Source organism: Chlamydomonas reinhardtii, chromosome 17, assembly GCF_000002595.2.
Source record: "Chlamydomonas reinhardtii strain CC-503 cw92 mt+ chromosome 17, whole genome shotgun sequence".
Taxonomy (NCBI): domain Eukaryota; kingdom Viridiplantae; phylum Chlorophyta; class Chlorophyceae; order Chlamydomonadales; family Chlamydomonadaceae; genus Chlamydomonas; species Chlamydomonas reinhardtii.
In genome coordinates, this window is record NC_057020.1 from 2,357,410 (window position 1) to 2,385,305 (window position 27,896).

Here is a 27,896-nt window from a genome sequence, read left to right on the forward strand (position 1 = left end):
GCCCCCTGCCGCCCCCCTCCTCCTCTTTGCAGCTTGCACTTATCTGTATCCATATAGTTACAGGATGTAATTGGTGAGGTCCACTTGACTTGTCATCGCTGACCGGCCACGTCCACGTCCGTGGTAATTATCAAAGAGCTCCGTTCTTGCTTGTCACCCGGCAATGCCTTCTCAAATGCCTTCGTGGCGGAACTTGCCGGTCCTAGTCGGCTCCCCCACTTACTAGTAAACACTACTAAATGAATCAATCAATCGCCGGACATAGTGCGTGGTGTGCAATTAACGCAACGAAAGCGCGCGCACACAGCATTCACCAATTGCGTGCACGTTGGTGGCCAGTTCTGGTATCCACAAAATTGCCGCAGCTCCAAACAAACCACAGTACGGTAGTGTGCGCTCACTTGCTAGCCCAATCATGTTGCAGACCCTTACTATCATCACAACACATCATAGGCGGGGACTGGGTTTCGGCATCAGCTGCAGGGATGCGCGGATGCGGCAGTGTTGGTGGAGGCGCTAGCAAGTAAGTGTACGTCCCGAATACGGTACTGCAGGTAGGCCCAGTGCCTGTATGGTGGCACTCTGGCTGCTGTATCCCTAATACTTGAAGCCACCCCCTTGCCGGACTATGTCCTTTAACGACCCAAATCCACAGTGACAACCTTGGTCTTCTTTGGCGGCTTGGGCGGCGACGGGGACTTCAGTGGCTTGGCAGCCTTGCCTGCCCCCTTGGGCTGCGGCGGCTGTGGGGCAGGCGACGGCGGCTGCGGCGACGGCGGCGGAGAGGCCGTGTCACCCACCGCGTTCTTTGAGCCACCGCCGTTCTGCCGCTTGGGTGAAGGCGATGACGTCGTTGAAGGTGAGGGCGAGGGCGAAGGAGACGGGGAGGGGGAGGGGGAGGGGCTGCTGGGCACTGGGCCGTCCCACGGGGGCGGCACGTAGGCTGGCATGCCGTAGGTTAGCGCCACGGCTGAGATACGGTCGGTCCAGTCCGCGGGCATGGTCGTCCAGCCAGAAGCGCAGTAGGTGCCGCCGGTCAGAGTGGTGCAGGTAAGCTCTCTCGACGCACCGCCGCGCGTGCCCAGCCAGAAGGGATCCGCATACATGTAGAGCTTCACCTGGCTGCACATTGCAGTGGTCGTGATGTGGTCGAGGCAGACGCGTTGGTGGTTTGTAGGGTCACACGGCAGCATGCGAGCGAGCAGTACAGTCCAGAGTCACACCCGGAGTCAACCAGGGCACATCCAAGTGAGTACCCGTGATGTCGGGCAGGTCATCCACGCTTTGCCAACCGCTCACCTGAAGTTATCTTGGCAGCTTCCTGTGCCGCCTACGCAGATGCACAGGATCCGCAGCGACTGGATGTGGTCGCCCCAGTTTTGGAGACGAGAGCCTGGAAGCGCGGCAATGTCCGGCACAATCGTGGAAGCTGACGCGGCTATGACGGGCGACAGGGAGATAGCTCCGACCTCTCCACCATAGTTGGGAGCCACGAAGAATTGCGCGGTGCAGGCTATTTGGCCTGCGAGTCGGGGCAATTGTGTGGGGGCGATGAGCGAAGGTGAAGCTACGGGTTCCCGCCGATTGTGCCAATGAGTGTCCTTATGAGAATGTGCCGACTATGTGTATTCAATGACCTACCTGCGGAGGTAAGGCTCAGCGTGCCGGCGAGCAACAGCATTAAACCGGTAAGTAACATGTCTCGACGCATTGCTCCGAACTTGCGGCCCTAGTAATCAAACAAAGAGTCTTGACTGTACATATTGCTACCTCGCCGGTCTGCCTGTCAGACGACGGCAGGGAAGTTAGGGTGCAGGGTGCACCGATTGCCCACCGCCGTACTTTTGCACAACACCTTCCCGGTGCCAGCGGGCCCCAAAGGGTGACCGCTGGTGGCTGCTTGGATGATTACTCACTTATGCGGCTTGCGTGGCTTAATCAGACGCCATAGAATGCCACCATCTATACCCAACTCCCGTGATTGCGTTGCGTGTGCCATCGCGTGCTAGCTCGAGCCGAACTCCGGCCCTGCGCCATAAGTGCGCCCACTGCCGACTACGTCCTGTCTCTGTTCTAAGTCCTTCCACCATTCGCCACGTCAGCTGCAACGGGACTGGCCCTGAAGGCTTGTGCCGGTTGTCCGCCCTCTCACTGGCAATCGTGCGATGGCCTTACACCCTGGCACGTGGCAGGCAGTTGGTGAGGCTGAGCGCCTTGTGCAGGTGGGTTTTTCGTGCCCCCCTGTCTACTGCTTCTCCTGCTACTATGGGTGCGTTGACCCCGATGAGTCCGCGACGTGGGCGACATAGGACACCATGGACTCCGAAAGTTAGGACATTGCATCCACAAGAACTTCCTGACTTGAGATGCGCTGCATGATGCATGACGTCTCGTGTTGGGGCACTGCTGCGACGCTACATGCTTGCGTCTGAGTCGGCCTATGTGCCGCGCCCCCGGCAAGGGCACCCCCGACCGTGCCCCCGACCTTGCAATTGCCCCGGGTTGGGTTCCCCGCAACCATGAGTCCCACCAAGTGCAGCCATCAGCCTGGCGTGAGGCTTCTGGTGTGCATGTCTGAACGATACCCTATGACGGCCGTCCCCCACACAGTCGGAACGATACCTTATGACGGAAGTCCCCCACACCAGATGGTAACGCATCGACGGCCGGTCAGACTTCCGCGCGAGCGCTGCCCACCTAAAGTGCGATGCATGCAGGATACCTTGTGTTAGCACGCGCAAAACCGCAGGTATTTCAAGGTAGGAGGCGCACACACGAAGGCAGTAACCGCGTACGGACGACCCCAGTAGTGCAGCCCGGGTGAGGAACCGCGGACGACGTGAACCCAATAGTCCAAACCTTATAGACTTTTGAGCTACACGCTGCAAGACCAGGCTACACAATCGCCAGGTCCTAGAAGCAGCGTAGCGTTTGGTCGGGGCAGATTTGTGGGCAAATTCCGACCCCTGTCGACTCGATTTCCAGAAGTAATATTGGAGGTTGGGGATAGACGTGAACGTCGCCACTAGGAACTCAACTTTGGACCGACGACCGGAGGTAGACCGTTCTTGGGTAACGGCGCTACTGACATCGGCCGATGGAGCCTCGGACGTTAACGTGGCTGGCCCTTTTAGGGCTAGCCTGTTACGCGGCGACAGCAACAGCGAGTGAGTCGAAACTCAGGGCGTAGTGCTGTGAGTTTGTCAGGACTGCCTTCCCCACAAGTTCTGGGTGGAACCGGCACGCGCCGGGCGGGGAAAGCCAAGGCAGTAACCGCAAAGAGGGGTGACTGGGTCGCTTGCAGCCGGCCCTAGCTAGCGCAAGCCTAGACGCCAATCTCGCACATTTCTCAATTCCCCCATCGTCCTGCCCGCAGCTGCACCTCGTGTCCTGCTGTACAACAGCAGTCGTGTGGTGGCTTCCTCTCTCCGAACGGACCTGATTATGGGAGTGATGGGCGAGGTGCCGGGCGTGTCCATACACACCACCAAGGCCCAGCCCTACCTACACGAGCTGTCCGCCTTCTCGGCTTATGTCATTCCCGCCAATGACAAGATGCCGTACCTGGATGCCGAGGACGCCGCTTTCAACCTGTGGAAGCCTCTGGAGCTGCGCGAGTACGTGCAGGCCGGCGGCTCTCTGATCCTGCTGGATGGGTCCACCGGCCACAACCCGCGCCCCGGCTCCAGCGGCAACAGCTTCACAGGCAAGTGACGCAGTCTTGAGGCTTCATGTTTGGCACATCTAAAGAAGCACTCATGCTTGAGCAGAGGAGGCAGGGAAAGCACCCGCCAGACAGAGCCTGCCGCAAGCATACCGGACCAAAGCCCTGACCCTGTTTCTCACCCTGCCTGTTTCCCATCCCATCCCCAACCCCCACCCCGCAGGCATGCTGGACCTGCTGCTGGGCTCTGAGGGCGCGGCGCACTGCAAGGGCTACCTGTACGGCCGCGATCTGCCCATGTACCTGCGCCTCAGCGACCAGGGCGCGCTGGGAAACATACACACGCCCATCATGGTGCGTGCGTGGGAGTGTGGGGCGAGGGGCGTGTTGTGTATGCGTGTGCGTGTGTGAGAGAAAACGGACAAAGACGTGACTCCGAATATCTAAGGTGCTTTGCACAGCGCGTAGGTATGAGGACAAGCCAGCGTGGGAAAGCAGAAGCACCTAGCAAGGCACGCAAGTCGCGCGTCCCACGCCCCTGCAATCGCAAACGTACGCTCCCTGCCTGTACCGCCCACCGTTCTCGCTGTCCTTTTCCCGCCGCGCAGGTCAAGCCCAACCGCGGCCTGTCGGGAATGACCTGCACCGGCGAGCAGCCCGGAGAGCCCATCTACAGCGGGCGCGCGGACGGCAGCGCGGATGCCGGCCTGTCCGCCGCCCGGCTGTGGCACGTGGGACAGGGCCGCATTATCTGGATCGGCTCTTCATACACCATGCCTAAGATCAGGGCTTTCCGGGAGGTGCTGACCGGCGCTATTGTTGACAGCCAGTTTCCGGACACCGCCCCAACTCGCTCGCCTCCTCCATCGCCGCCGCCGGCGAAGGCATCACCGCCGCCGCCGCGCCCGCCCCCGCCAGCGAAGGCATCGCCACCGCCCTCGCCCCCGCCCCCGCGCCCTCCCCCGCCTTCGCCGCCTCCCCCTCCCGCTCGCTCGCCCCCTCCTACCCCTCCCCGGTCCCCCCCGCCCCCGCCTCCACGCTCTCCCCCTCCTCCTCCTCCTACCCGCTCTCCACCTCCTCCTCCACCCCTGAGGTCGCCTCCCCCCTCGCCACCGCCTCCGCCCCGCCGCCCGCCACCCCCTCCCCAGCGCTCTCCTTCCCCGCCGCCCCCCATCAAGTATCTACACACAGACCCACCTCCCACTGACTTCGTCACGAACCCGCCGCCGGATTGGATCCAGCCGCCGCCGCTTGAGGACTGGAGCCCACCGCCTGTCAAGAAGGCGCCGCCACCCCGGCCGCCGCCACCTCGGAACGCGGGCCGCCGCCTCCGCCGCCAGCAATAAGCTCAGGAGTGCCTGCAGTGGCCCCAGCGGCCTTGCGGAAATGGCGTGACGCTGCTGCTGCCTGGTCCATGCCATGGGCGCTAACGTGTGAACGGGCAACCAAGGTTTAATGAGCGAACAGGATTTATAACGCTGATTTGGAAACCTCGGAAACCCCAATCAGGAGTGGGCTAGCGCTGGAGGCTGGCGGGGACCCTGTGACGTGCATGATGATTGATTGACTATGCGCTGCGGGAACCGTCAGGTCCGGAACGAATGCCGGCATAAATAGACCATCTCGGGTGCAATTGGAGCGCCTGTATAAGATTACAAACAACGAATGGTTAGGGATCAGGGCGAAGAGTCAAAACAGCTGGGCGTGTAACCCCTTGCGGGCTTGGTGAGGCGCTCTCGGGCGTGTGCACTTTTGGGTCAGCGCGAATCATCAAATGACTGCGCACATGTGCATGTAATAACCATGAGTAACGAAGCGCTAGCTCGTTGTGTAGTCGGTCGGGAGCACAATCACTCGAGGGACGAGGCCGCCAATCAGGGGTTTGACACGCCGTGGTGATCCGATGGAGCCCGGCCGATCCTTGATACAGGCATTCCTGTTGCTGAAACGAGTGCTACAGCATCGCCGTTAACGCGCGATTACCAACCAGCAGAACACAGAAGATACATTTACTCACGATGTTGCAGGCGCGGACTCCAGCATGTAAAATGCACCTACATAGTGAGCTTAAATCAGTCCCATGGATTAAAGTCGGATTGGCGAGCGTCGCAGCAGGGATGACGGGCGCAGCATTGCTGATGTCGCCCCCGGCGCTTGCTATGGACTCTAACCCTTACGAGGACAGCAAGAAGACCATCATGCTTGGCGTGACTCAACAGGGGCAAGTACTCGTAAGCTCGGCTGGGGTTCAGGGACCGGGACCAGTAGCAGGTAGGCGGGGGTGTGCTGGTCGGGGTACGTGGTCGACAGCCATCGTGAGGTCCGGCAGCACTGGCACACCGTGTGTCTGCACCCAATGCTCTCATGCCATCCAGGACCATTCGCGCGTGCCAGGGCAACGTGAACCCGAACTGCGTGTCCACGGCATCCACTAACGAGGTGGGCTGTATCTAGCTGGGTTTGGAGACCGTGTGTGCAATGGCCTGGCGCAGGCTGCTGCCGGGAGTCCGCCACACAGCCGTGCAAAGTGCTGAGCTTCGACTGTGGAGCTGCACGCCACTCACGTTTTGTCGCGTGTTGCATGCACGTTGAGTGCACGATGTACCGGCCCCACCCTGCTTTGCTTCGCGTCGCTGCCCCCGCAGCTGTACACGCCTGCTTGGCGGGCGCCCACACGGACCGCCAAGGAGGCTGCTGACGTAAGCTACTGGGGGTAATGGGGACTTGACACTTGACCGAATTTAAATACGGACGTGTGTGATGCAGGGCCGGAGCGCTGTCACCACAGCACTTGGCTGGGACGAACACCTTGGGACCCAGCCTCACCTGCACACCACACCGCTCCCAGCCCCGTTCATGTGTGTTAGGCCACCGCACAGGGAGAGGGTTGACATCTTGCCTATGCTGGTGTGTTTGTGTGCGTGTGTGCTGGCAGGTGCTGGAGCGCACAGTGCTGGCGCGCTTCCCGGAGTGGGAGCTAGTGCGCAGCGAGGAGTTTGAGTTTGGGCAGTACCGGGCCTTCACTGCGCCGTCACTCTTCGGGAAGGACGTCATGGAGTGAGTGAGGGAATGGGTGCGATGGGACAGGGTAAGGGACGGCTTGGATTAATCCCGTAGTCTGCAGCGTATAACATTATGGAGTGAGTGAGGGAATGGGTCACCAGCACAAAACCGAAGTTCAAGTCAAAATGAGGGGGCGCGTGGGGCTGGGGCTGGATGCTGGGTAGTCACGTTGACAGCCAATCCCAAACTGACCGAGACCCAAAAGAGGAGGGGGTCGGTGAAGGCATGCGGATGCCATGGCACACTGGGGCTGGGTCCAGGTGCCTGAGCGGGCGCGGCGCGTGACACAGGCCGCCATGGGCAGTGTTTATGTCGATATGGGCATTCCCGTATCGCGTACGGCATGCACCCATGCGCACCCGGCTGCTCCTCGCGGCATATGACGTGCAGGTTCCTGATCAAGGACGAGTCGGTGAACAACCGCAACTGGGAGGGCGACCGGGACGGGCCCTTCGTCACCTACCGCTCCCTCGCGGGTGCGTAGGGGCGCGTGTGCTTCCCTCCCCCCTGCCCTGCGGGCATGCTGCCTGGTGTCGACCAATGGGGCTGGGTTGGTCACTTTGCCAGCTTCAAGCCCTGCATTAAGAGCAAGGCAGAAGTATGAGGGCCTACTGCGATGCCGCTCTCTTACACACGTGTCCACGCGTTTCTAACATGTTCCCGCGATGACAACACTGCTTCTCGTGTTGCTCAGCATCTTGGTTGACGTATTGCCCATGCGGCCATGCCCCAGCTACCTCAAAGCCGACCGCTGCCGTCGCTCCTGCTCCTGCCCCTGCCACCCTGCTCCGGCGCACGCAGGCAGCGTCAAGTACATCTGGCCCATCCAGCAGCCAGTGTCGGACCTGGGCGCTCAGAAGACCCGCATGGGAGAGCTGCGGGAGGCGCTGGGCTGGAGGGTGATTGGCTGCGAGCTTATCGAGTGCTACGACTACTGAACAGGACCGTGGCGGCTTGCGTGACACTGGGTCCCGGGCTCCGGGCTGTGCCACTGTGGGATGTGTGGTGTGTGCCCTTGCATGTCATGCTGGGCCGAGTCGGCACCGCAGCGGGGTCTCTCAGAGTCTCAGCCACGGCGGGGCAGCACAGGATGAGATATTGCAGGGCTGTATGCGCCCAAGGCAGCGGAGGTGCGGTGCCTGCTGTCGCAGTGTCGGCTGTGTTGCAGAGGCGGTTTGATGTGGGGTTGGCAAGAAAGGCGGACCCGCCTGGTGGCCCGGTGGAACTGAAAGCCCGTGTTGACCCTAAATACTCTTGCGCTGACGGGAGATTGCATGTTTCTATTACAAAGGGGAGCCATGCGACGACGTAGCCTCGGCTCAATGTTGTGTGCGCGGTCGGGGCATGCGTGGGGCCAACGGCACAGGCACCCATGTAACGCACAGCCCCGCGCAGTCAGTAGCAATCCCGGGGATTGGGGCGTGGCGACTACTCGAGCACAGAAATCCTGACACCATCTCGACTGCCCGACTCAAACGCTGGAAATCTTTGTTCCGCAACGTGGCTGCATCAGTGCCACAGAAAACAGCGAAGACTCGGAGCGACGCTCTCGCTAGAGCCCAACACACCGCGCAGTCCGCCCTTGCGCCCAGAGAAACACACAAGGACAACTTAGCCCCTGCGCCCAGCTATCAGTGCCGACTGATCGTGGCCTGCATCGACGTTTGTTGTAGTCGATATCAGGGGGGGCTCTCCTGGTTGATATGCATTTTAGCGGGGGGGTCCCCCCTCAAGCGGGGGGAGGGACACCCTCCCCCCGCAGGCGTGTCGTGCAGCGCGCAGAAGGGGAGGGGGGTGCAGGGGGGAGCCCTCCCCCCGCCAGCGAGCGTAAGAGGGGGTTCGCCGAGCTGGGTCGCCGAGCGTGCTAAAAGTTCACAGCACATCGCAACTGTGCATGACTTTGCTCACCGATTATATCAACGGATACAGCTGCTCGCACATATCGTGTAAGCTTTCATCCCAGCCGATCGGAACGAGCACTCTCTGAAATTCTTGCAAGTGCGCGCTCTGGCAGGCCAGACTGTGTCGCTAATACATCGCACTGTACGTTATAGCTGCGCGCATTCTCGAGGAAGCCAAGAAAGCGCAGTTACCGGCTTCGTTCATACGCTGCACTCGCTCTCGCGGCCTGGAAAGAAGATCACGTATACAGGAAGCTGCGAATAATCGATCATGCTAGTTGGTTCGAGCTGAATCGCGCTGTAGCGCAAACGCACCGGGTGCGTCACACTTTCCAGGGCATATGTAGATAGCTGGGCTAAATAAGCGCCTCCTGGGTGCCCTCAGCTACCTGCCTCCGGTCACAATCCTACGCCCGGCTGTGCTGGTGCCAGGGCCCTGGTGCTTTGCACTTCCGCTCTGGGGCAATCCAGTCTTGCCGTGTGCGGCGGGGCTTCAGGCGGGTGGCTTGGAACGTGACTTCCCAGCTCTCATGGCGCTGCCGGGTCTGCTCACGCTCGGCACGGCAGTGCGGTGCTGGGAGGCGCTGGCCGCGGTGCGCCAGCTGGTGGCTTCCAAGCCGGCTGGTGCGCTCGGGCCGCGCCTCGCACGTCGCTGCACTATACAGTACAAGCAGTCCGTCCTGCGCCCCATCCTGCGCATTACGGATATGGCGCGCGTGCCGCCGGAGCTGCAGTCCGGCCCGGATGCTGCTGCCCAATTCTCCGCGCTGCTGGCCCGTGTACCGGCGGCGTGGAGGGTGGCGGCGTCGGCCACATTGCATGCGCCTGGCGGCGCGGCCTCCGCGCCTCCTGCCCCCCAGGTATGGCTGCTGCTTGCGCAGAGCCTGGGGTGGCGGCATGGCGCGGCTGACGTGCCCTTGCTGACCCTTACGGTGAAGCAGGCAACCCAGCTTCAACTTGCGCCTGCGTACGACGCGCTCCGCGTGCGTCACTTGGCCTTCATCCAAGAGGCCTACAGCGGCGCCGCGCCGCCAGCGGAAGCGATTCATGCGCTGCGGGCGGCCCTGGCGCGGCTGTGGGCTTTGGTGTGGGAGCCGCGACACAAGGAACCGCTCTGGCGTCTGGCAGTCAATGGGTTCACGGGCTTTGGGATGCTTGCGGCGTGGGCCGCAGATGGACGCGTGGAGAAATGCCCGTGTGGGACTCAGATGACTGCTGGGGCTAGGGCTCATCACTTCTGGGACTGTGTGGTGGCGGAGGCTCTGCGTGATGTGATGCAGGAGCATGCGAATGTGGACATCACACGGAACCAGTTGTGGTTAGTACAGGCGCCACCAGGGCTATCGCAGACGGTGTGGGACATCGTGTGCTTGGCTGCTGTGGCGGCCCTGGAATACGGCCGACAGCGCCTTTACGCTTGCCGTGATGCTGCAGACCGGACTGCGGAGGTTGCTGTTGTGCGGAGGATCGGTGTGGAGGTGATTGCGGACTTCTGGTCACGGCTAGCTGCGTTTGTGAGTCTGCGTCGGCCTCCGCGCCGCTGGGACCTTGTCCCGAACCAGCACCCATTCCTAGCGTCAGATGATGTTGGAGGGGTTATCTTGGTAGGGCCAACAGCGGACTCGCCACCGGCCTCACCCTAGCTTGTCAGCTTAGGGACTCGCATGAGGTAGTCTTATGACGCCGACCCACGGCTTAGGTGAGCAGCGCTAGCGTTTGCGGTGAGCCGGGCCTGGGGTTCCTCCCCTCTCCGGAGGCGAGGAGCATGGGGGTCATTCGGGGATCTCTCCTCGGGTGAGCGTGCGTGTCTCGTACGTTTTTGGGGCCCTGGCTAGTCCACGGCTGTCGTCCCACATGTAACCTCTATCAGCTAAATAGCACACCCTTGTGTGTCAAATCGCTGTGCTTGATCCGCACCGCGCTGCTTCCGCAATGAATCAACGTCCCGCCGTGTCGCACGTGTCCAACAATCTGAACGTCATCGTGTGCGACCACCCCGAGCGTGCGGGCGCTGTATGTGCGTGTGGTCTCGGATGGTAGTGTGTGCTTGTCGAGTGTGGTTCATGCAACTTCCCACTGTCGCAAATCAAAGGAGCTGAATATCTGTTCCCGGGATGACCCCTGCCGCCACACGCCTGCGCGGCGTGACCACCTGCCTCGTGCCTGCCTCCTTAATATGAGTCTGTTGGTACAGCCTAGGGCATATCCCTGCGTTAGTTTCCCGAACACAGTCTGACAGGCCACGGCAAGGAAAGTTGGTGGATTCCTTCTTGCACTGTCCTAACACCCTGACATCAATCCCTACACCTCTTCTGCTAGCAGTAAGCCATACAAGCTGTGTGCACGCTCGAGCGCCACCTTTTTCGGCCAAGCTCAGCTCACAAACAACCGCCGTGCCGAGCGGTCTCCGTCCTCAGACACCGCCATCGCCGACGGAGCCTCCGCGGGCGACTCTGTCGCCTCGGCCATCGACATGAAACCGCCGCCGACGACGACAGCACCCACGCCGCCACCAACACCCGTGCCAGCGCTGCCGCCAGGGCTGCTCAGCGCCGACGAGCCGGCGCCGCCGCTTCCGCTGCTGCTGCCGCGCTGGAAGTTCAAGCTGCGCGCCACCTTGCGCGAAAAGGCACGCAGCGAGAACTTGAGGCGGCCCGTCAACGAGCCCAGCACCGCCGAGTCCTCGCCACCAGGGCCGCCGCTGCTGGGCGACGGCAGCGCCGAGCCCAGGGCGGGCTCGCAGGCGTACTCGCAGCGCGGGCTAGAGGAGCTGGTGCGGCGCAGGCGGCGGTTGGTGACGCCGTCGGTGGCGTCTTCCGAGGCCGATGCCGAGGCGGTGGAGGGCGAGGCCAGGGCGCTGCCGGCGGCGGCAGGGCCGCTGAGGGAGGACGTGGCGTGCGCGAGGCGCATGCCGGCTGCCAGCGGCCCCACGCCCTCCTGCAGCCGCGACATCAGGTCCGTGCCAGAGGCCGAGGCCAAGCGGAAGGCGGGGCGAGTGGGCGATAGCGGGTGCGGGTGGCCGTGCATGTGCGCGTGCGCCGCTGCCGGCGAGGTGGCTTGGTAGGGGTGGTGGCGGCCGGCGCTGCTGGTGGGGCTCGAGGGCGAAGGGCTGCCGGGCGTACCCGACGACGTCGAGTGCACAGGCGGCGGCAGCGGCGGGCGCTGCAGCTGTGTGGGCGCCGTGGGCGCGCGGCGCACCACGGGCCGCGCGGGCGTTGCCGGGCCGGTGGCGGCCGGGGGCGAGGCCGCGCACAGGTCGGTGAGGCCGGGCGGCGGGTAGCGCTCGTGCTGCTGGTGGTACGGCAGCGACGGCGCGGCGGCGGCGCCGCAAGGGTCGTAGTGGTCCCGGGGCGTCAGCGGCGGCACGCAGCCGCCCAAGCCCGCCGCAGGGCGCGGCAGCGGCGGCAACGCTGACGGCGAGAAGGACGAGGCGGGGCCGGGCGCGGGCACGCGGTAGGCGGGCGCGGCCGAGGCGCCCAGGCCACCCGGCGTCACTGGCGCAACGGGCTGGAAGCCGGTGCCGCCGACACCGCTGCCACAGGGCGGCGCGGGCTCAGAGATCGAGTCTGCGAGCGGCACCGCCCCCGCCCCCATCAGCTGCTGGTGGTGGTGGTGCTGCTCCTCAGCCGGGCACGTATGAGTCTGTCGAAGCACGGGCGTTGGCATGCCGGCCGCACCCGCTGGCGATGCGGCGGCGGCCTCGCTGCGCAGGGCAATGTCGGAATAGCGGCTGCCCACGCCTGCTGCTGCCGCCGCTTGGAACGGTGACGGCGCCAGGCTTGTGGCGCTGTTGTTGTTGCTGCTCGCGGCCGCTGCGGCTGCTGCCGCCGCGGCCATGGCCGCGCTGCCCATGCTGGGCTGACGGCCCGCCATTGACGCCGCGGCGCCGCCGCGCATCGGCGGCGGAGCGTGCACGGGCGCCAGGGGCGGGAACTCTGCGAGGCTGTGCAGCGCCGGCGGCGGCGGCAGCATGGGCGAAGCCACAGCGGTGCCGCTGCCGCCGCTGGCTACGGCGCCGGCGCCGGCTCCGCCGCCGCTGCTTGTGCGGGCGCTGCCGCCCAGCGCGTTGGTGACGCGGTCCGCGCTCAGGCTGCTCCAGCGTGGGTAGGTGTTGTCGCTGCTGCCTGTTAGCATCGGCTGCGACGAGCGGCCCTGCTGTTGCTGTTGCTGCTGCGCTGGCTGGTATTGCTGTTGGTGCGGTAGGTGGTAGTGGCTCGAGTAGGCGGGCTGGTGGTGGCCGTAGGCATGCTGGTGCGCCTGTTGGTCGTTGAAGAACGAAAGCGCTGGCGCCGAGGCGGCGGGGTGCAGAAGCGGCGCGTCCATGGGCGGCGCAACCGCATCCGAGCTGCCCCCGCCCGAGGTCTGTGCGGAGGCAGGGGCCGAGGCGGACAGAAGGCCGCCGGCGGCGGCGCCGGCCTCGCCAGCGGCAGCGCCGGCGCCAGGCTGGCCGTAATGGTAGTGCAGGGGCTGGTGCGGGTGCGGGTGGTAGTGGCCGTAGCCGTGGCCGTGGTGCGGCGGCATCATCGACGGGTGCATCGACAGGCCGGTGCCGCCGGCGGGTGCGCCCGCCGGCAGCGCCGCCGCCGCGGCGCCGCCATCGCCCATCGGCGACGTGGGCAGCTGCATCGGCTCAGCGGCGCCGCCGCTATCCTCGCCCTCGCCCTCATCACCGGCATCGTCGCCAGCGCCGCCCTCTGTGGCGGCGCCGCCGCCGCTCTTGAGCTTCTGCTGCCGCTCCGCGGCGGCTACCGACGCACAGTGCACGGCGGCGTCGAAGGCGCCGATGCCCTCCAGCTTGAGGTGCTGGCCGCTCAGCGGCTCCTTGCAGCCAAACGTCAGCGAGATGTCAACGTCCTCGGGCAGCCGGAACAGGTCGCGAATGCGCTGCGTGAACTCCTTGAGGCCGCCCGGCCCCTGCTTGACGGGGATGCGGTGGATCTGGCCCTCGAAGTAGACCACCATGATGGGCTGCACGCGCTGCACGTCGGGCTTGAGGTTCTCGGGCGTCAGGCTGGCCTTCCAGTCCGCCAGGTTGTGCTGGCAAAACCTGTGCGTGGGGGTTTTGGGGAGTTCGGGGAGAAGGGGGAGGATGCGGGTATCAGGAGGAGATGCACGGGAACGGGGCCGAAAGATATGGGTAAGGAGAGGGCGGTGCGGAGGCTGCGATGATGAGGCTGGGCCACAGGCGCGAGCGCCATTATCATCCAAGGCACAATGTCCAAAGAAGCAAGCTCCTCATACATGCCGACATCTGAAACCACAGCACCGGCGATTCTAAATTCGCGCACCTGCAATTGGTCTCCTCCAGCCTGCCGGCCTGCTGCAGCTGCCACCGCGCCAGGCAGCGCGGGTGCACCTTGCGCGGGCAACGGCAGGGGCTGACTAGTACGTCACGGTCCTTGGTGTCATCAAGGCAAATCCAGCACATGTCATCAGTCTCCTGCGACACAACGGCACCAGGGGGAAAGCAGTGAGCGGCTGTAGCAGGACTTCTGGATGCCGGGTGGTGATGGCGCCAGGGCCCGATACAGAGGTAGATACCCCAGTTGGCAACAGGTGAAGCAAATTTCGCCGCCCCATGCTAGGCACGTGCTCGCATGGGAGCTGGTAATCAGTAAGAGGACGTGAAGAAGCTCAGGGGAATGGGACGTGCCCGCGGTAAGGAGGCGGAGCAGTCCGTGTGGGTAACCGTCAGCGCTCCCAAACCCGAGTGCGTGGCTCCGACCCAGCCGGGCCCCTTTAGAAGAGCCAACAGATAAACCAACACCTATAATAACGCTGCAATAACCAGCTGCCTTCACTCGCGCTGCAGGATTCGGGGGCATCTGACGCGACCCACCATGGCGTCAGAACCCTGCGGGCTCTCCGCTGGGACGCTGCTGGCTTCCAGCATCCCTCCACCGCCACTTCCCACCCCGAGGTCGCGAAGTTGGATGTGCTCGCCCTAATTCGTCAATAGACCTCCTTCCGGCACCTGCGTTGTTACACGGAGCATACGCAAATCGTCAACAAACCACAAATTAAGAGCGTATGAGAAGCATGCAAAGTCGGGCTCGCAGCCGGGAGGAAGAAGGAGCGATGCACGCGAGCAACCGCGCCGCGTTGCCAGCCCCTAGACGTGCGCTGCCCCCGCCCAGAAACCCCCAATAGCATCATCTTGTAAGCTCGACACCGCATAGCCAGTTGCTATGCCTCGCAGCTGCGCGCGTCCCCGACGGGCGTTCGCTTTCACTGGGTCCAAGTGCGTCCGAGTCTACCGCTAGCACTGCGCACCTGCTCAATGGTGACAGAGCAGGGGCTTTTCGGACGAAGGCTATCTTGGACTGGGCGAACTGTGCGCGAAAATAGAGAATGGCGACCTAGGAAGCGCGTTCTACTAAAGGACAGAGCAGGAAGGGACACGGTGTATATCCCTGTGCTCGTGTCTCTGTTGTGTGCTGGTTCAGCTAAGTTAAGCCAAGCCAAGCTCACTAGAGCGAGCAAGCAGGCCGCCCGTACGATTCGCCCGCCATTGCAATAAACGGCGGTCTTTCACAACTGAGTGCACAGCGAAACCGAGCTTACCTGGAGCGTTCACGTTCGCTTAAACGAGCGCTAGAAGTGAGCGAGTTGCTTAGCGGCTGCCCGGTCCACCTTTCCAGTTCCACTACTGGCATCGGGTAAAGCGCAATGTGTGACGCTATGTGAGCCGCGAAATTTGGGCCGCGCAACCGCTTTTGAACATCCAGCTTTCTGAGAGGTGTTCATAAGGTGGCATTAGGAGCAGCGTGCGGTGACTAGGCGTACCACGGGCTGACGTTTTGGGCCGCAGTCCGTCGCAGTCAGCCTTGGCTAACGCTGGGGTGTGCTGCAGGGCCCAAAGCAAGGTGTAAGGCTAGTGGCACAGCTACACTGCTGGGGTGGAAGAGCGTTTCGGGGGGGGATGAACGGTGGCCGTGGAGGGTAGCAGGTTTGTGCGCTCAGGAGCCACAGTCTTTATACCAGCCGCGCCATCTTGCGTTGACGCTGCAAATTGACTATTGGGGTCTGGGAATACGCTGTCCCATCGCACTCAGGAGTCAGGGGGCAGGTGTAGGGGGCAAAGGGGGTTACTCTGGTACTGCGCTGTAACCAATGCAATCTGCACACCTCTCAGCAAGCTGGATGTTCAAAGGCTGTTGCCCCGCTCTAACCGCGACATGACCTTACATTGTCCAACCATTGCTGCCCACTCATTTCCCCTAACTACCCCCTTACTACGAGAACCACCTAGCGGGAAGGGACTTTCGCGCTCCCATTGCACCGTTGGTTACTCTGTGCTCGTTCATCCAGAAACCGCATGGGCCCCAGCCATACAATCGGCCACTCATCACAGTGGGTGCACATACAGAGAGGTACCGAGTACCGACGCACCGCGCCCCTGTGCGGCTCAGCCTCCGCAGCAGGGGAGGCTGAGTGGAGGCTGTGAAGGATTAACTGGGGAGGCTGTGAAGGATTGACTCCTGATATTACTACTGCGTATGGTGACTGTGGGAGTAAGCGAAGGCAGGCGGCAGGGGGGGGGGCGGATCGGAGTGGTGGGTGGTTCGACGAGGGGCGGGCACCAGCCGCGGGCGTGTGGTTCTTGCACGAGAACTTTGGGTCACGCGTCTTAACCCTTGGTATTAAGCACATTTACACTGCACCTACTATACATATCATAACACCGATACACCAAGAGAAATGCTGCTGAACTCTAGAGCCCAAACTGCATCGGCCACTCGCCGCGCCGGTGCTTACAGGCGGCCAGCGCGGTCCTGCCGAATGGTCGTTGTTGCTGCCGCTGGTCGCGAGGATTACCTTCTGCGCAGGTGAGTTGCCGGGTTTGTGGACATCGCTACTTTTGGTTTTATGTGCCGCCTGTTCTTCCGCCTGCCCTCCGCCAGTCTGTCCGAAGGCGCTGAGGTCAGCGTGCTGGTGGTGGATGGGACCCAGCTCGTTGCTGAGGTATGTACCATGTGTCCCTTGCCCGGTCGGGTGACTGGCGCCACAGCGACATTCGTCCTGGCCACGCCTAGGTCACAAGACGCCAAACTACCACCTGGGGCTTGGGTCCACCCACCCGCAAGCCGCTAGGCATGCAGCCACTGCCTCACTTGGCCCCCCTTCCCATCCGGCCATCCCATGTAAACGCCCACACGCGCACAGGCCAAGCGCCGCCACAAGCTGGCGCCCACCGCCACCGCCGCCATGGGCCGCACGCTGCTGGGCGCGCTGCTGATGGGGTCGTTCAGGAAGGAGGATGAGCAGGTGCAGGTAGGTGGTGGCACAGGTGCCGTGCCGTTCGCTGGGGCCCCCTTCAGACCACCGCTGCACAAGGGGTGGGGTGCGTCGGGGGGGGGGGCGGCGTGTGGGTGCGGGGCGGGCTGCCGTTGGGTCATGACTGCAAGACCGCAGGACCGCAGGACAGTAGTACTCAGGCGTTAAGGGTCACACCGTGGGCCGCATGTGGCTCCTGGAGCGCAATGATGCTCCCAGCTTGGACTTGGGCGGCGGGCTGCCGCCACAGGACTGGGGACTGGGGCCGACCAACCCTGGCAGCGCCGCTCACAACACTGAGCGGCTGGGCGCCCCCGCCTGCCCTGCTGCAGATCACGTTCCAAGGCAACGGGCCCGCGGGCTCCATTCTGGCCATCGCTGACACGCGCGGCAACGTCAAGGGGAAAATCAACAACCCCGCAGGTGGGCGTGGTGGGAGGGGTGGAGTCACCTGATTCCGCGCAGGGACGCACTTTGATTGCTGTACATGACCCCAGTGCTAACAACTCACGCCCGCCCATGTCCCGCCCCCGTATACACCGTCACCACCGCCGCAGCGGACCCTCCTCTGCGCCCTGACGGCAAGCTGAATGTGGGCGGCGCTGTGGGGCAAGGTGAGACATAGACGGAAAGACGAAGGCAGGCAGGCGCAGGCGCAGCAGGTGCTGGCAGGACTGGTCGAGGGATCCGGCGTTGCAGGAGGGTGGCAGCCGCGCAGCGCCGGCATGACATGCCCAGCCTTCCGCTGTCGGGCATCAACACGAGCTTCTGTGCGGGTGCTGGGGATGCGCAAGGCTGCAAACACCAACCATGCCGTGCGCTGTGTCACCATGTGCACGGGGCGCCTGGTCTTGTGGCGCAGGTGTGTTGGCGGTGGTTCGTAGCCACCCGCTGGAGCCGCAGCCGTACACAGGCATGGTGCCCATCGTGAGCGGCGAGGTGGCGGAGGACCTCGCCAACTACCTGGTGAGAGCGGGCTTGCTTGTGTGTGTGTGTGTGGGGGGGGGGGGGGTTGTAGATACCAGCCCAAACTAAACCAAACCCAATGCAATCGAGCGAGGAGGAGAGTGTGGCCGATGCTTGACAACGGAGTGGCACGCGACAATATTCGGGGGTGGGGTGGGGTTGCAAAGATGGTTGGAACAGTGGTACAGGATGCACTGAAGACTGCAGATGAAGGAAGGGTAGTGTTAACTGGATTCATCCAGGGAGTTTTAGGGGGAACGAGGATCACGGGTACGGGGCAGGGCGCAGGGGAACAGGGAGGTTTGCACTTGGCAGGGCTGCTAAGTCAGTCAGACCACAGCAAAGTCAGTACATAGCCGGGCTGTGCTAGCAGTATGCGCGTGTCCATCGAGCTCCCTTGGCGCCGTGATCATACATCACCCAGCACACACACACACACACACCTGCACGCACCTGAGCCCCCCGTGTCAGCCTCCCATGGTCGGTGGCATTTACTCAATCCGCCTTGCCGGGCCGGCAACCTCCGTCGCCCCCTCCCCCAGGTGGACAGCGAGCAGACCAACTCGGCACTGGGTCTGGGTGTGGCTCTGGACCGGGACTGCAACGTCAAGAGCGCGGGCGGCTGGCTGGTGCAGATCCTGCCCTTCTGCAGGTAGGGGTGGGGGCCGGGCAAGGGTGTTTTCACCATCCCGTGAGAAAGCGAGGTGGGGGGCTGCGGGAGTGGGGGACGTTGGCAATGGCAAGCACAGGATACTCCACCACCCATCAGCGGCTTGTGGGACGGCAGCGGGCAGCAGAACGCGGCGGGCGCCCGTCACCTGCACGCCACACAACCGCAGCGAACCCAACGCCCCGCCTCCCTCCTCTCACCCTCACACCCCGCCCCTCACTCTCACCCCGCCCCGCCTCTCACCCCGCCTCTCACTCTCACCCCGCCCCCGTGTAGCGAGGAGACGCTGGTGCAGCTGGAGCAGAACCTGACCACCATGCCGTCCATCACCGCCATGCTGAACGAGGGCATGTCGCCCGAGGCCGTCACCGAGCGCATCCTGCAGGGCCTGGGCGTCATGCCGGGGGCCGAGCGCGTGGTGCCCAAGTACGGGCCGTGCGAGGTGCGTTGCGGCCGCTTAGAGGCGGGGCGCGGGGCGGGGGGCGCGGGGCGGGGGGCGGGGGGCGGGGGATGCGATCGCGTGCCGCTGGATGCAAACGAGAACAATACCGGTACTCCGGTAGTCCACCACTATGCCAGAATCGGCATTGCGTGCATGCTCGTCACAACCACCGCCAACAAACCGCCACGGCTGCCGGCCCACTGCAGGAGGAGACGTTGAAGAAGCGCATGATCCGGGCGGTGGCGTCTCTGGGCAAGAAGGAGGTGGCGGACATCATCGCGCAGGAGGGCAAGCTGGAGGTGAGGTTTGGAATTGGCGCGTCGTGACTAGATGGGCGGGGCGCTGGTTTTGTGGCTGGCTGGCAAGTTGTGATAAAAGGGCAGTGGAAAGGGGCTGGCAGCGGCGGGCGGCAGCATCAGCGGTCGGCGTTCAGGGGCTCACCTTCCATTGGCTCGGCCCGCCGCGCATGACCCATCCTGAATGCCCTGCCTTGTTCCTGCCTTGCGCCCCCGCTGCTTGCAGGTGACGTGCGACCTGTGCCAGCAGACCTACAACTTCAGCCAGGGTGAGGTGGACGCATACCTAGACGCGCAGCGCTCTGAGCGCGAGGAGGAGGAGGAAGAGGAGCAGGCGGAGGCGGTGGAGGAGGTGTCCGCGCCCCTGTCCTCCAACACCAGCTCGGCATGAGCGGGGCCACGCGGCGGAGTGGGAGTGTGGTGAAGGGCATGTGTGGAAGGGGGTGGGTGGTGTGCGGTGAGCGGAGTGGCACCTGCGGGTTGCGGAGCTCTTGTGCGGCAGTGTGTGTGCGTGTGTGTGTGTGTTAAAAAACGAAACGAAAGCCCGCCCAATGACGCGACGGAGTTACTTACCGATACCCTCCATTTTACCGAGCGTCGCGTGACTGTCGTGACCCAGGTAGTCATACTCACCCGCGATAAGCCTGGAACCCCACGGGCAACCATTCGGGGTGTGTGTGTGTGTGTGTGTGTGTGTGTGTGTGTGTGTGTGTGTGTGTGTGTGTGTGTGTGTGTGTGTGGATGGAGTGACACGGCGCGCGGCTCTGTGGGCTGGGGCAGCCGGCAGCTGCGTGGGTACGGATCGTACCGTTTCAGGGGCAGTCGGGACGTGCAGTGGACGAGACCGCAGAGCTGAGGGTGGGCTGTGGCAGAAGGAAGCACGCTTTGCTGGCAGCTGCCTGACACACATTGTCAGGCGGTTGGGCCGGGTTGGGATCCCCACTATAAGTCTGTAACAGCCTGACGTGGACACCTGACTCTTGAGGTGGCACCTAGATGCGTAAAGCCACTGGCGTGACCACTTTTGCTGCTACCAGTATGTACCATGTAGCCGCGGGGATTCTGAGCGTTCCCATTCCATCATCCCCGAGTACCAAGAGAAATGCGAAGGGCGCTTCTCCTGCTTATATTACAGCCCACCCTCGCCAGCGGATTGTTTCAGTCCAGCCGACCGGGGGCATCTGCGGCTCTACCGCCATCGCCGCGTGCCACGGCCCAGCCACCATCCTGCCGGGCGCAAACGCACGTCTCAGTCACGCGCCTCGTGCCCAAGCATGCCACACCTTGAGCTTCATCGTGGTATGACTACATGACGGACAAAATGGTACACACATACGGGGGTGAACACATACACCTGTGCAGACTACATCCATTGCACTTAGGGAATCCATTCACCTGCTGCCCGTCGGCAGGTGTGCTGTTCAGTTCAGGCCGGCGTGCCCGGCTCATCGACATTCATTCCCGTTGTAAGCACGCATTGGTTCCTCCAATCACGCGGGCATGTCACGCATGGAAATACACAGCCACATTGGCGCCATCTTCCAGGCGAGTCAAGCAGCCCAAATACAGCCAAGGTGCGGGCGGAACGCTGTAGTGTGCACACAAGCACCGTGTACTACACACCACCAAGTGATTTCTGACACGAAGTATAGGATGAATACGCATTATGTTCGTCTTGCAGCCTTGCGCGCGTGAAACGTGCAAGGAGCAAACAATAAGAAACGCCGCCGCCCAACCGCTAAATTACCACTGAAATGCAAGATACCCCGTCCTTGGGGTCACGAAAACTCCTTGACGTGCTCTATCAAGGGTCACTCGGACGCGCCCGAGGAACAGCAGCAGCACAGCGTCCGCCACATAGAGCGCTTTCTACTCCCTTCCGATGGGTGCTGCGGAGACCTGCCAGCGGGTGCAGCCCCTGCCCCTGCCCCTGCCCCGATCATGTTACCAGCCAGCGGCGACGTTGACCGGACCGCGACCTTTTGCCCCATTGGCCCCGTCTTGCTTATCAGCATCGCCGTGGGACTGGGTGTGCCGCTGCGACTGCCGCCGAAGCTACCGCTGGCGCGGCTGCTGACCGGCCGCCAAGGCTGGTGCTGGTACGGAAACGACACTGCGACCCCGCCACCGCCAACGCCTGGCGCCAGACCCGCGCCGCTTGCTGCTAACTGGTCCAGTGCCAGGCCAGCTGCAGACGCCGGTGCCCACGGCTCCGCCGCTTGCGGCAGCCCGTCCATGCCGCCAAAGCTGCCCCCGCCTCCGGACAGCCCGCCCGCAAAGCGCTGCTTGTAGTCGGTCGCCGCAAGCGGCACGCCGGCCAGGTCGCACGACAGCTGCACCGCCGCCTCCAGCACGCCCTGCCCGCTCGCCGCCGATACCGCGAAGCGCGTGCAGCCGTGCCGCGCTGCCAGCTCGCGAGCCAGCGCCTCCGACGCCCCAAACTCCGCCGGCGCCGGCGACACGTCGCACTTGTTCGCCACCAACGCCAGGTACGGCCGCGAGCCGCCGCCGCCCGCCGCGCCGTCGGCTGTCGCCGACAGCGCCGCCTCCACCGCATCCAGCGCGTGCCGCAGCCCCTCCAGTGAGGCTGCGTCCCCCGCGTCGTACACCAGCAGTACGGCCTGGGCGTTGAAGAGGTAGGCGCGCAGCGGCCCCGAGTCGTCGTTGGGCCGTCCCGTGGGGCAGTCGCTGACGTCCCACAGCTGCAGCGTGACGCTGACGTCGTCGCGAAGCGCCAGCTGGCAGGCGTAGAAGTCCAGGCCGCGCTGCCGCGCCAGGGTGGCGGAGAAGCGGAAGGCCTCGCCCTCCGCCATGCGCCGCACGAGGCTGGTCTTGCCGCATCCTGGCGCGCCGATCACCAGGACCTTGTAGCGCTGGCGGCTGACACCGCCGCCCGGCACAGTCGGCGGGTTGGCGAGAGAAGGGCCAGGGCCGGGGCTGGGGCCGGGGCTGGGGTCGGGCCTGAGGCCGGGGCTGCGGCTGGCGACTGGGCCGGCGATTGGGTGAGCGTAAACACCACGACTGGTGGAGTGGCTGCCACCAGGGCGCGGCGGGGCTGCCTCCGCGCTGATTGGCGGGAGGTGCGTGGCCATGGAGTGGGCCTCTACTGCTATGGCTGTGTCAAGGAGGCGGGGTCCATTGGTGTGTCCATTGCAGCCCCGAATAGCAAGTCACGCCGCGGCCGTGTCGTCGACACGGCTCTGAGCGTGCAGCAGCGCTGCTTCCCCGCCAGGGTCGCGGCTGAGGGTTTCGCAGCTTGTCACAATAGGCCAACTAGTCAAGAGTTACAACTATCGCTATCGCCGTGCCTGGTATTATTCAGGCCCGGCTTGTTCGATGCAGAAAGTCTTGACCCGACTCGCCCTAAACGTTCAGGTCAATCTGAGAAGGACCTTTGCTTCTTGTTACAATGATTTTAAGTTGTAATTAGGGGCCTACTCATGAGCAGGAAGAGGTAGCGACCCCCAAACTCAAAGCCTTGTCAAGCCGTCCGCACATATCAATGTATGGTTTTGCAAGCGTGCAAGTTAAGCTGGAGCTACTTGCCACGCTGGGCGAAACGCGGAACTCATCTGCATGGGCTGAACGCCCAAACTTTCCGCAACCAGCTACCAACTTTGCAGCTTCCAAAATTCCTTGGTGTCAATGCGTAGATATAATTGCAATGAGCTAGTATAGGGCCTCTCTCGTGACTCGGGCACGTCGTTTGATATTGCAGCGATGGCTGCGAAACCCCAACAAGCGGGCACCGGCAGAAAACCTCTAAATGAAAGCGAGGCAAAGAGCCAGAAGCGAACCCTAGAGCTATTAGCGGAGGACTGCAAGCGCATTTGCACAACCAACGTCGGGAAGCCCTTCACCACGCTCCAGGATGCCATTGAGCACCTCTTGCCATTCCATGTGAGTCGTTGGGTGGGGAAGGCGCTGAGCGCTAGCGGCGAGGCCTGGCCCGCGCCGTGGCAGTGCCCACTGCAGGCGGGGGGCACAACCCTCAACAGGCCCACAACCAATGAGAATGAAATCCCCCTCATCCCGCAGGTGCTGAGCAGCCTTTCTGGTGATGACGTGGACGAGGAGGAGGCTGCGGCGGCCGCGGAAGAGGGTGCGCGGCTGCTGTGCACGCGACGGGACCTGGCGCAGGAGCTGGCTACGCGGCGTGCGGTGGAGCTGCACGTGAAGGTGGACGAGATGCGGCAACGCCTGGTGAAGCTGGAGGACCGCTACCGCACGCGGCACTCCCGGCCGCTGCCGGAGGAGGAGCTGTTCATCGCGCAGGTGCGTGTCGGAGCGAATGGGGTCGGGGTCAGTGCGTGGGAGCCATGGTGGGCTAGGGCGTTTCGGAATGGATGGCCTGATGAGGTGGTGGCGGCTGGGGTTAAGGAGCTGAGCAGATGTCGGTGGATAGGAGGTGATCGGATGGTGCAGGGCGAAGGGCATCGGTAAGATGGATGGGGGAGGGGACTGCAGGGGCGTTGGGTTGCAGTGAGTACCGTATTCATGGGGCACGTGTGGACGGTTGTGACACCTTTACTCAAGAGACTGGAACATGTGACGGTGACAACAACGCGCGCTGTACGGGAGTCACCAAACTGGGCGATCATGTGGCCAGCACCTTCCAGGGCCACGGTTGGAGGTGTACGGTAGCACAGTGGTGGTGTATCGCTGTGGCCACAGCAACCTCTCGGGTGGACCTAGCTACCTTGGTCGGCACTCGGCATGATGGCGGCGCGTTGATTGCTCTGAAGCCCATTTCAGCGCGCTAACTGCTGTTGCAACACTGAAGGATACTTCCGCCCCTACAAGCCTGGACAAATACCTGCCAATCCTGTTTTGCCTCAGGTGTTGAAAGAGGTGTCGGAGCGGGCGCTCGAAGCGGAGCGCGCGAAGCCCCCCGTCATGAACTCAGATTCAGAGTCAGACTCTGAAGAGGGTGAGGACCCCACGCCGGGAGCTGCAGGCCAGCAGTAAGCTGCGAGGCACATGTGGCGCGTCAGAAACGTGCCCGGAGTTGTAAGGAGTTCCAGTTGACATATAAACGGATGCGATATGCACTGGCGTTTGGGGTCGCTACTAGCTGCTTGAACACCAGCGTCAAGCTGGGAGAATATGACGCCATGGACGGACACGCGCGGTTGCGATGTACAAGGACTATTGTGACGTAGGGTGGTAGGGCAACGCAACGGCATTGCAAAAGCTGGGAATGCCCTGGCGAACTTCCTGGATGTTGCCCTTGTGTCGAGCCTCGGGCTAATTGCGGCGGCGGTCTTGCAGGCGTTGCAGCGGCAGGAAAGGTGGCAGCAATGCGATGGCCGGCTATGATTCTCTGTGCGTTGAGTGAAAGCTATGCTCTGAGCAGTTATGAAACCTTACAATGGATACGGCCGCCCATCTGCCAGCCTGGGATTTCCCCATTGGGAATTTGGGATTGCCCCCCCCCCCCTCTAACCCACTTGGCACACGACACGTACACCGTGACGGGGCATGGATGCGGCAGACTCAAAGCGGCCGGTTTGTAGTTACGCCCTTTTCTTGAAACACATAAAAATCTAACATGTAGACTTAGGCACAGGCAGAAGCCTTCGATGTCTCTGCCGGTTCATTACCCCGACGACGGGGAGGCTTCCGACTATCTAGCTCTGCGTAAAAAGGTTCATGCTTTGAAAGGAGAGCACCGCACGGCCATACAGGAACAGCAGACGCACCGCGGAGTAAGCTGTCTTTGCGTCGCAGCTGGGGCCGCAAGGTGGTTTTGCTGTTTTCCGTCGTCCTTATCGGCTTGCATGTACTGTAGGCTGACATATCTACCTTGGCAAGTCGCTGCCAACAAGTTGAGGCAGTTAATGCGGCGCTGAATGCCGAGGTGCGTCCAGTTTGCTCGCGGCTGCTTACAAGGTGTCACGGGCTCAAGCCGCAGGCCAAACTTTGTTATTTAAATGACGTGCAAGTTTGAAACAGTCAGTCCGGGAAAGCTTCACGCCACCTTCCTCGCGCTGCCGTTCGCTCCATACGTCTGCCGGCCTCGTCTCCTCCCCCACCCCGCCCTTCGAGCGCAGGTGCAACAGCTCCGAGAGGAATCGCGGAAGAACACGGAGAGGTCTAGCAAGTACCGGAAACAAACAGAAAGGTAGCGGCCCGGGTGCCAACCATGGGTGTCTCTGGGAACCAGGGTGCCTGCAGCTCCGAGGTCGAAAGCCCCCAGCATGGTGTCGCAGTTGGATAGCGCGTTTCCTTACCTCTGTCGCAGGGAGCAGCAAAAGCTGCGGGATGAGGTGGAGCGGCTAACGGCAGCCGTGGCAGGTGTTGACGAGGGCTGGGCGGCGAAGCTCTCGGCCGCCGAGACCACCGCCTCCATCCGCATCAAGGAGCTGGAGGCCCAGATTGAGAGGCTGGGCCAGGATAAGGTCAGCTGACGCCGTGTGTTCCTCCCTACACACCCATGCCCTACGCCTCCACACCTTATCCCAACACCGTTGCACTTCGCAAACTGAGCATGCCACCGGCCGGCCATGCGCAGGAGGCGGCGCTGGCGGCCCAACGCGAGGAGCACGAGGCCAGCCTGCAGGACATCGACGAGTGGTGCCGCGGCGAGATCGAGGCGGTGCAGCACAACGCGCGCGTGCAAGCCGTCCAGGCGCACGAGGCGGTGGAGCAGTGGTGAGTGGCGCGCTGCAGATGCACGTCACTCGGCGCTGCTGCGTGTCTTGTGACATACACAGCACGTGCGCACAGGATGCATGCTGGATTCCCATGCCGTGCTCCTACGCGAACCTAAATGTGGTACTATCAGCGTCTTTAACTAAGATGCCCGGATATGCAGGCAGCGCAAGTACGATGATGTGAAGGCGGCCTACCGGGACCTGGAGTTGACGCGGGGCCGCCTCACACGCCAGCTGGATGAGGTGAGGGCTCGGTAGCCACAGTCTCGTTCGGGGCACCGGGCCTGGCGGGGCCAGTCACAATCTCCGCCTGTGCACGGAAGTCACAGAGCTGGGTGTAGCTGTATGCTGCTGATGCAAAAACTGGCTGCTAGCAAGCGCGCGCGGTGGCAGACACAGCGCCATGGCACACATCACGTGTCACCAGAAGGTGCTGCGCGCCACGCGTGCAGGCGAATGGGCAGCTGCAGGAGCGGGAGGCGGAGGTGCAGCAGGCCAGGGAGGCCATCATGCGCCTCAATATGCAGCAAGCCTCAGCGGCCGCGGCGTGGGAGGAGGCGAAGCGCGCGATGGAGCAGGCGCACGCCGAGCAGGTGTGCGGTTCGGTGTTGCCGGGACGCAGCAAGGTCCTGCCTCGCTACTCTTGAGCCGCTTGGCTTGCATCCGTTTGGTGTCCATATCGGGGGTGCAAAGCAGTGCAGATGCACGCATGGCATGATGAGACTGGAAGAGTTGACACAGGCCGGTGCGGTGGGTGTGTCCTGGTGTTTCCTGGCGGCATTTGAGGCATGCACGCTGTTGCGCCGCCCCACCTTGCTTTGCCCCTTCCCTTGCCTCGCTTTCGGCCAGTTGGAGGCCAAGCGGGAGCAGCACGCGCAGCAGCTTGTGCACATTGAGGAGCGGCTGCAGCAGGTGGTGGCCAAAAAGGACACCGCCATTGCGTCCCTACGCGCGGAGCTTCAGGTACGCGACCAGAGGGACAAATTATTGTGGTGAAGCCGCTGCCAAGTAACCTGGCGCTGCTGCATTGTGAGCAGAGTGGTGCATCGAACAGGAGCCTGGCGCGCAGCGCCTGTTGTCTCGATTCTGATCCTGACATAGCACGTTGTTGCTTTTGCGCTGTTATGCAGAAAACGTATTCGACACTTTTGCCTCTCAAGAGCATGTAGTAGCCATGTGGCTGCTACGTGCTTGCCCGTGGCGTGTACAATGACAGGAGCAGCGAAGAGGGTATTAAAGCATTGCCTTCGTTGGCAACACGCTATTAGAGAGAAATCGTTGATGTAGCTCCGTGATAAGCGGCTCTAGCCCTGGGGCTGTCAGGTCTTATGGTTTAGGGTTTTCCCCGCTCGGCCTGAGGTGCAAGGAGTGGCGTGAGTTTCCACCTTTTGAGCCATGAGGGAGGTGCGGTAGGGCCCCCTGTTATATATACGTATGTCTGCCATTCTTTCCATTGCTTGTGTGTGCCAGGGAGTTGATCAGAAAGTGAAGGTGGAGTGCATGGAATGAGGTAAAGGATGAACACGGGGAGCTGCGCTTATTTCCGTTGCCGGTTGCACCAACCGCCGAATCGCAACGGGAATAATGAATCCGTCCGTTTTCATCCATACCGTATTTGTTAACACCCGTTTATGCTCTCCACACACCCATGTTGCCGTGCCTGGCTTGCCGTGCCGTGAATGGCGCGCGGCTGGCCGTTAGGACTTGGGAAGCTGTGCGACACAGACGTGCACATAGGGCGTGATGCCGTTGGTGAGGGGTAAAGAGTGTGCATGAGTTCATGGGTGCGTGTGCGATTGGGGCCGTGATCGACTAAGACGTCCTCTGTGTTGAGTCAGGCACCGGCTGTAACGAATCGGGGCGGCAGTGGCTGGAGGGCGGGCTGAGGTGTAACACGAGGGACTTAACCGCCTGCTTCAGGGGGAGGTCGCGCCACTCAGGGGTGTTGTTGAAGGCTTGAA

The 27,896-nt window shown here is 62.7% G+C and overlaps 8 protein-coding genes across 8 annotated transcripts; 5 read left to right on the forward strand and 3 right to left on the reverse strand.

Annotated features, from left to right (window-relative positions):
- Positions 1-45: 45 nt before the first annotated feature.
- Positions 46-1,767, reverse strand: CHLRE_17g714750v5 (uncharacterized protein). Its single transcript, XM_043072139.1, has 3 exons — positions 1,642-1,767; positions 1,300-1,522; positions 46-1,122 (listed from the first exon to the last, which is right to left on the reverse strand). The coding sequence occupies exons 1-3, from the start codon at positions 1,697-1,699 to the stop codon at positions 636-638; spliced, it is 768 nt and encodes a 255-aa protein (XP_042914598.1). The 5' UTR covers positions 1,700-1,767; the 3' UTR covers positions 46-635.
- Positions 1,768-2,856: 1,089 nt separating this feature from the next.
- On the forward strand, positions 2,857-5,474 carry CHLRE_17g714800v5 (uncharacterized protein). Its single transcript, XM_043072140.1, has 4 exons — positions 2,857-3,167; positions 3,377-3,706; positions 3,888-4,018; positions 4,273-5,474. Exons 1-4 carry the CDS (start codon positions 3,098-3,100, stop codon positions 5,008-5,010), a joined length of 1,269 nt encoding a protein of 422 aa, XP_042914599.1. The 5' UTR covers positions 2,857-3,097; the 3' UTR covers positions 5,011-5,474.
- Positions 5,475-5,616: 142 nt separating this feature from the next.
- On the forward strand, positions 5,617-10,218 carry CHLRE_17g714900v5 (uncharacterized protein). Its single transcript, XM_001700395.2, has 7 exons — positions 5,617-5,885; positions 6,040-6,103; positions 6,310-6,363; positions 6,600-6,721; positions 7,118-7,203; positions 7,529-8,399; positions 9,489-10,218. Exons 1-6 carry the CDS (start codon positions 5,782-5,784, stop codon positions 7,663-7,665), a joined length of 567 nt encoding a protein of 188 aa, XP_001700447.2. The 5' UTR covers positions 5,617-5,781; the 3' UTR covers positions 7,666-8,399; positions 9,489-10,218.
- Positions 10,219-10,220: 2 nt separating this feature from the next.
- On the reverse strand, positions 10,221-15,266 carry CHLRE_17g714950v5 (uncharacterized protein). Its single transcript, XM_001700343.2, has 4 exons — positions 14,902-15,266; positions 14,468-14,602; positions 13,917-14,068; positions 10,221-13,675 (listed from the first exon to the last, which is right to left on the reverse strand). The coding sequence occupies exons 2-4, from the start codon at positions 14,468-14,470 to the stop codon at positions 11,002-11,004; spliced, it is 2,829 nt and encodes a 942-aa protein (XP_001700395.2). The 5' UTR covers positions 14,471-14,602; positions 14,902-15,266; the 3' UTR covers positions 10,221-11,001.
- A 1,009-nt stretch (positions 15,267-16,275) lies between these two features.
- On the forward strand, positions 16,276-20,247 carry CHLRE_17g715000v5 (uncharacterized protein). The gene is made up of 10 exons (XM_001700394.2): positions 16,276-16,457; positions 16,533-16,593; positions 16,795-16,902; positions 17,238-17,328; positions 17,463-17,519; positions 17,768-17,871; positions 18,414-18,523; positions 18,818-18,983; positions 19,190-19,282; positions 19,506-20,247. Exons 1-10 carry the CDS (start codon positions 16,411-16,413, stop codon positions 19,668-19,670), a joined length of 1,002 nt encoding a protein of 333 aa, XP_001700446.2. The 5' UTR covers positions 16,276-16,410; the 3' UTR covers positions 19,671-20,247.
- A 149-nt stretch (positions 20,248-20,396) lies between these two features.
- On the reverse strand, positions 20,397-22,786 carry CHLRE_17g715050v5 (uncharacterized protein). Its single transcript, XM_001700342.2, has one exon. It carries the CDS (start codon positions 22,369-22,371, stop codon positions 21,091-21,093), a length of 1,281 nt encoding a protein of 426 aa, XP_001700394.1. The 5' UTR covers positions 22,372-22,786; the 3' UTR covers positions 20,397-21,090.
- Positions 22,787-22,886: 100 nt separating this feature from the next.
- Positions 22,887-24,657, forward strand: CHLRE_17g715100v5 (uncharacterized protein). Its single transcript, XM_001700393.2, has 3 exons — positions 22,887-23,179; positions 23,318-23,554; positions 24,119-24,657. The coding sequence occupies exons 1-3, from the start codon at positions 23,000-23,002 to the stop codon at positions 24,245-24,247; spliced, it is 546 nt and encodes a 181-aa protein (XP_001700445.1). The 5' UTR covers positions 22,887-22,999; the 3' UTR covers positions 24,248-24,657.
- Positions 24,658-24,726: 69 nt separating this feature from the next.
- Positions 24,727-27,840, forward strand: CHLRE_17g715150v5 (uncharacterized protein). The gene is made up of 9 exons (XM_043072141.1): positions 24,727-24,987; positions 25,071-25,139; positions 25,333-25,403; positions 25,524-25,680; positions 25,794-25,933; positions 26,097-26,178; positions 26,388-26,528; positions 26,785-26,898; positions 27,066-27,840. Exons 1-9 carry the CDS (start codon positions 24,862-24,864, stop codon positions 27,102-27,104), a joined length of 939 nt encoding a protein of 312 aa, XP_042914600.1. The 5' UTR covers positions 24,727-24,861; the 3' UTR covers positions 27,105-27,840.
- Positions 27,841-27,896: the final 56 nt, after the last annotated feature.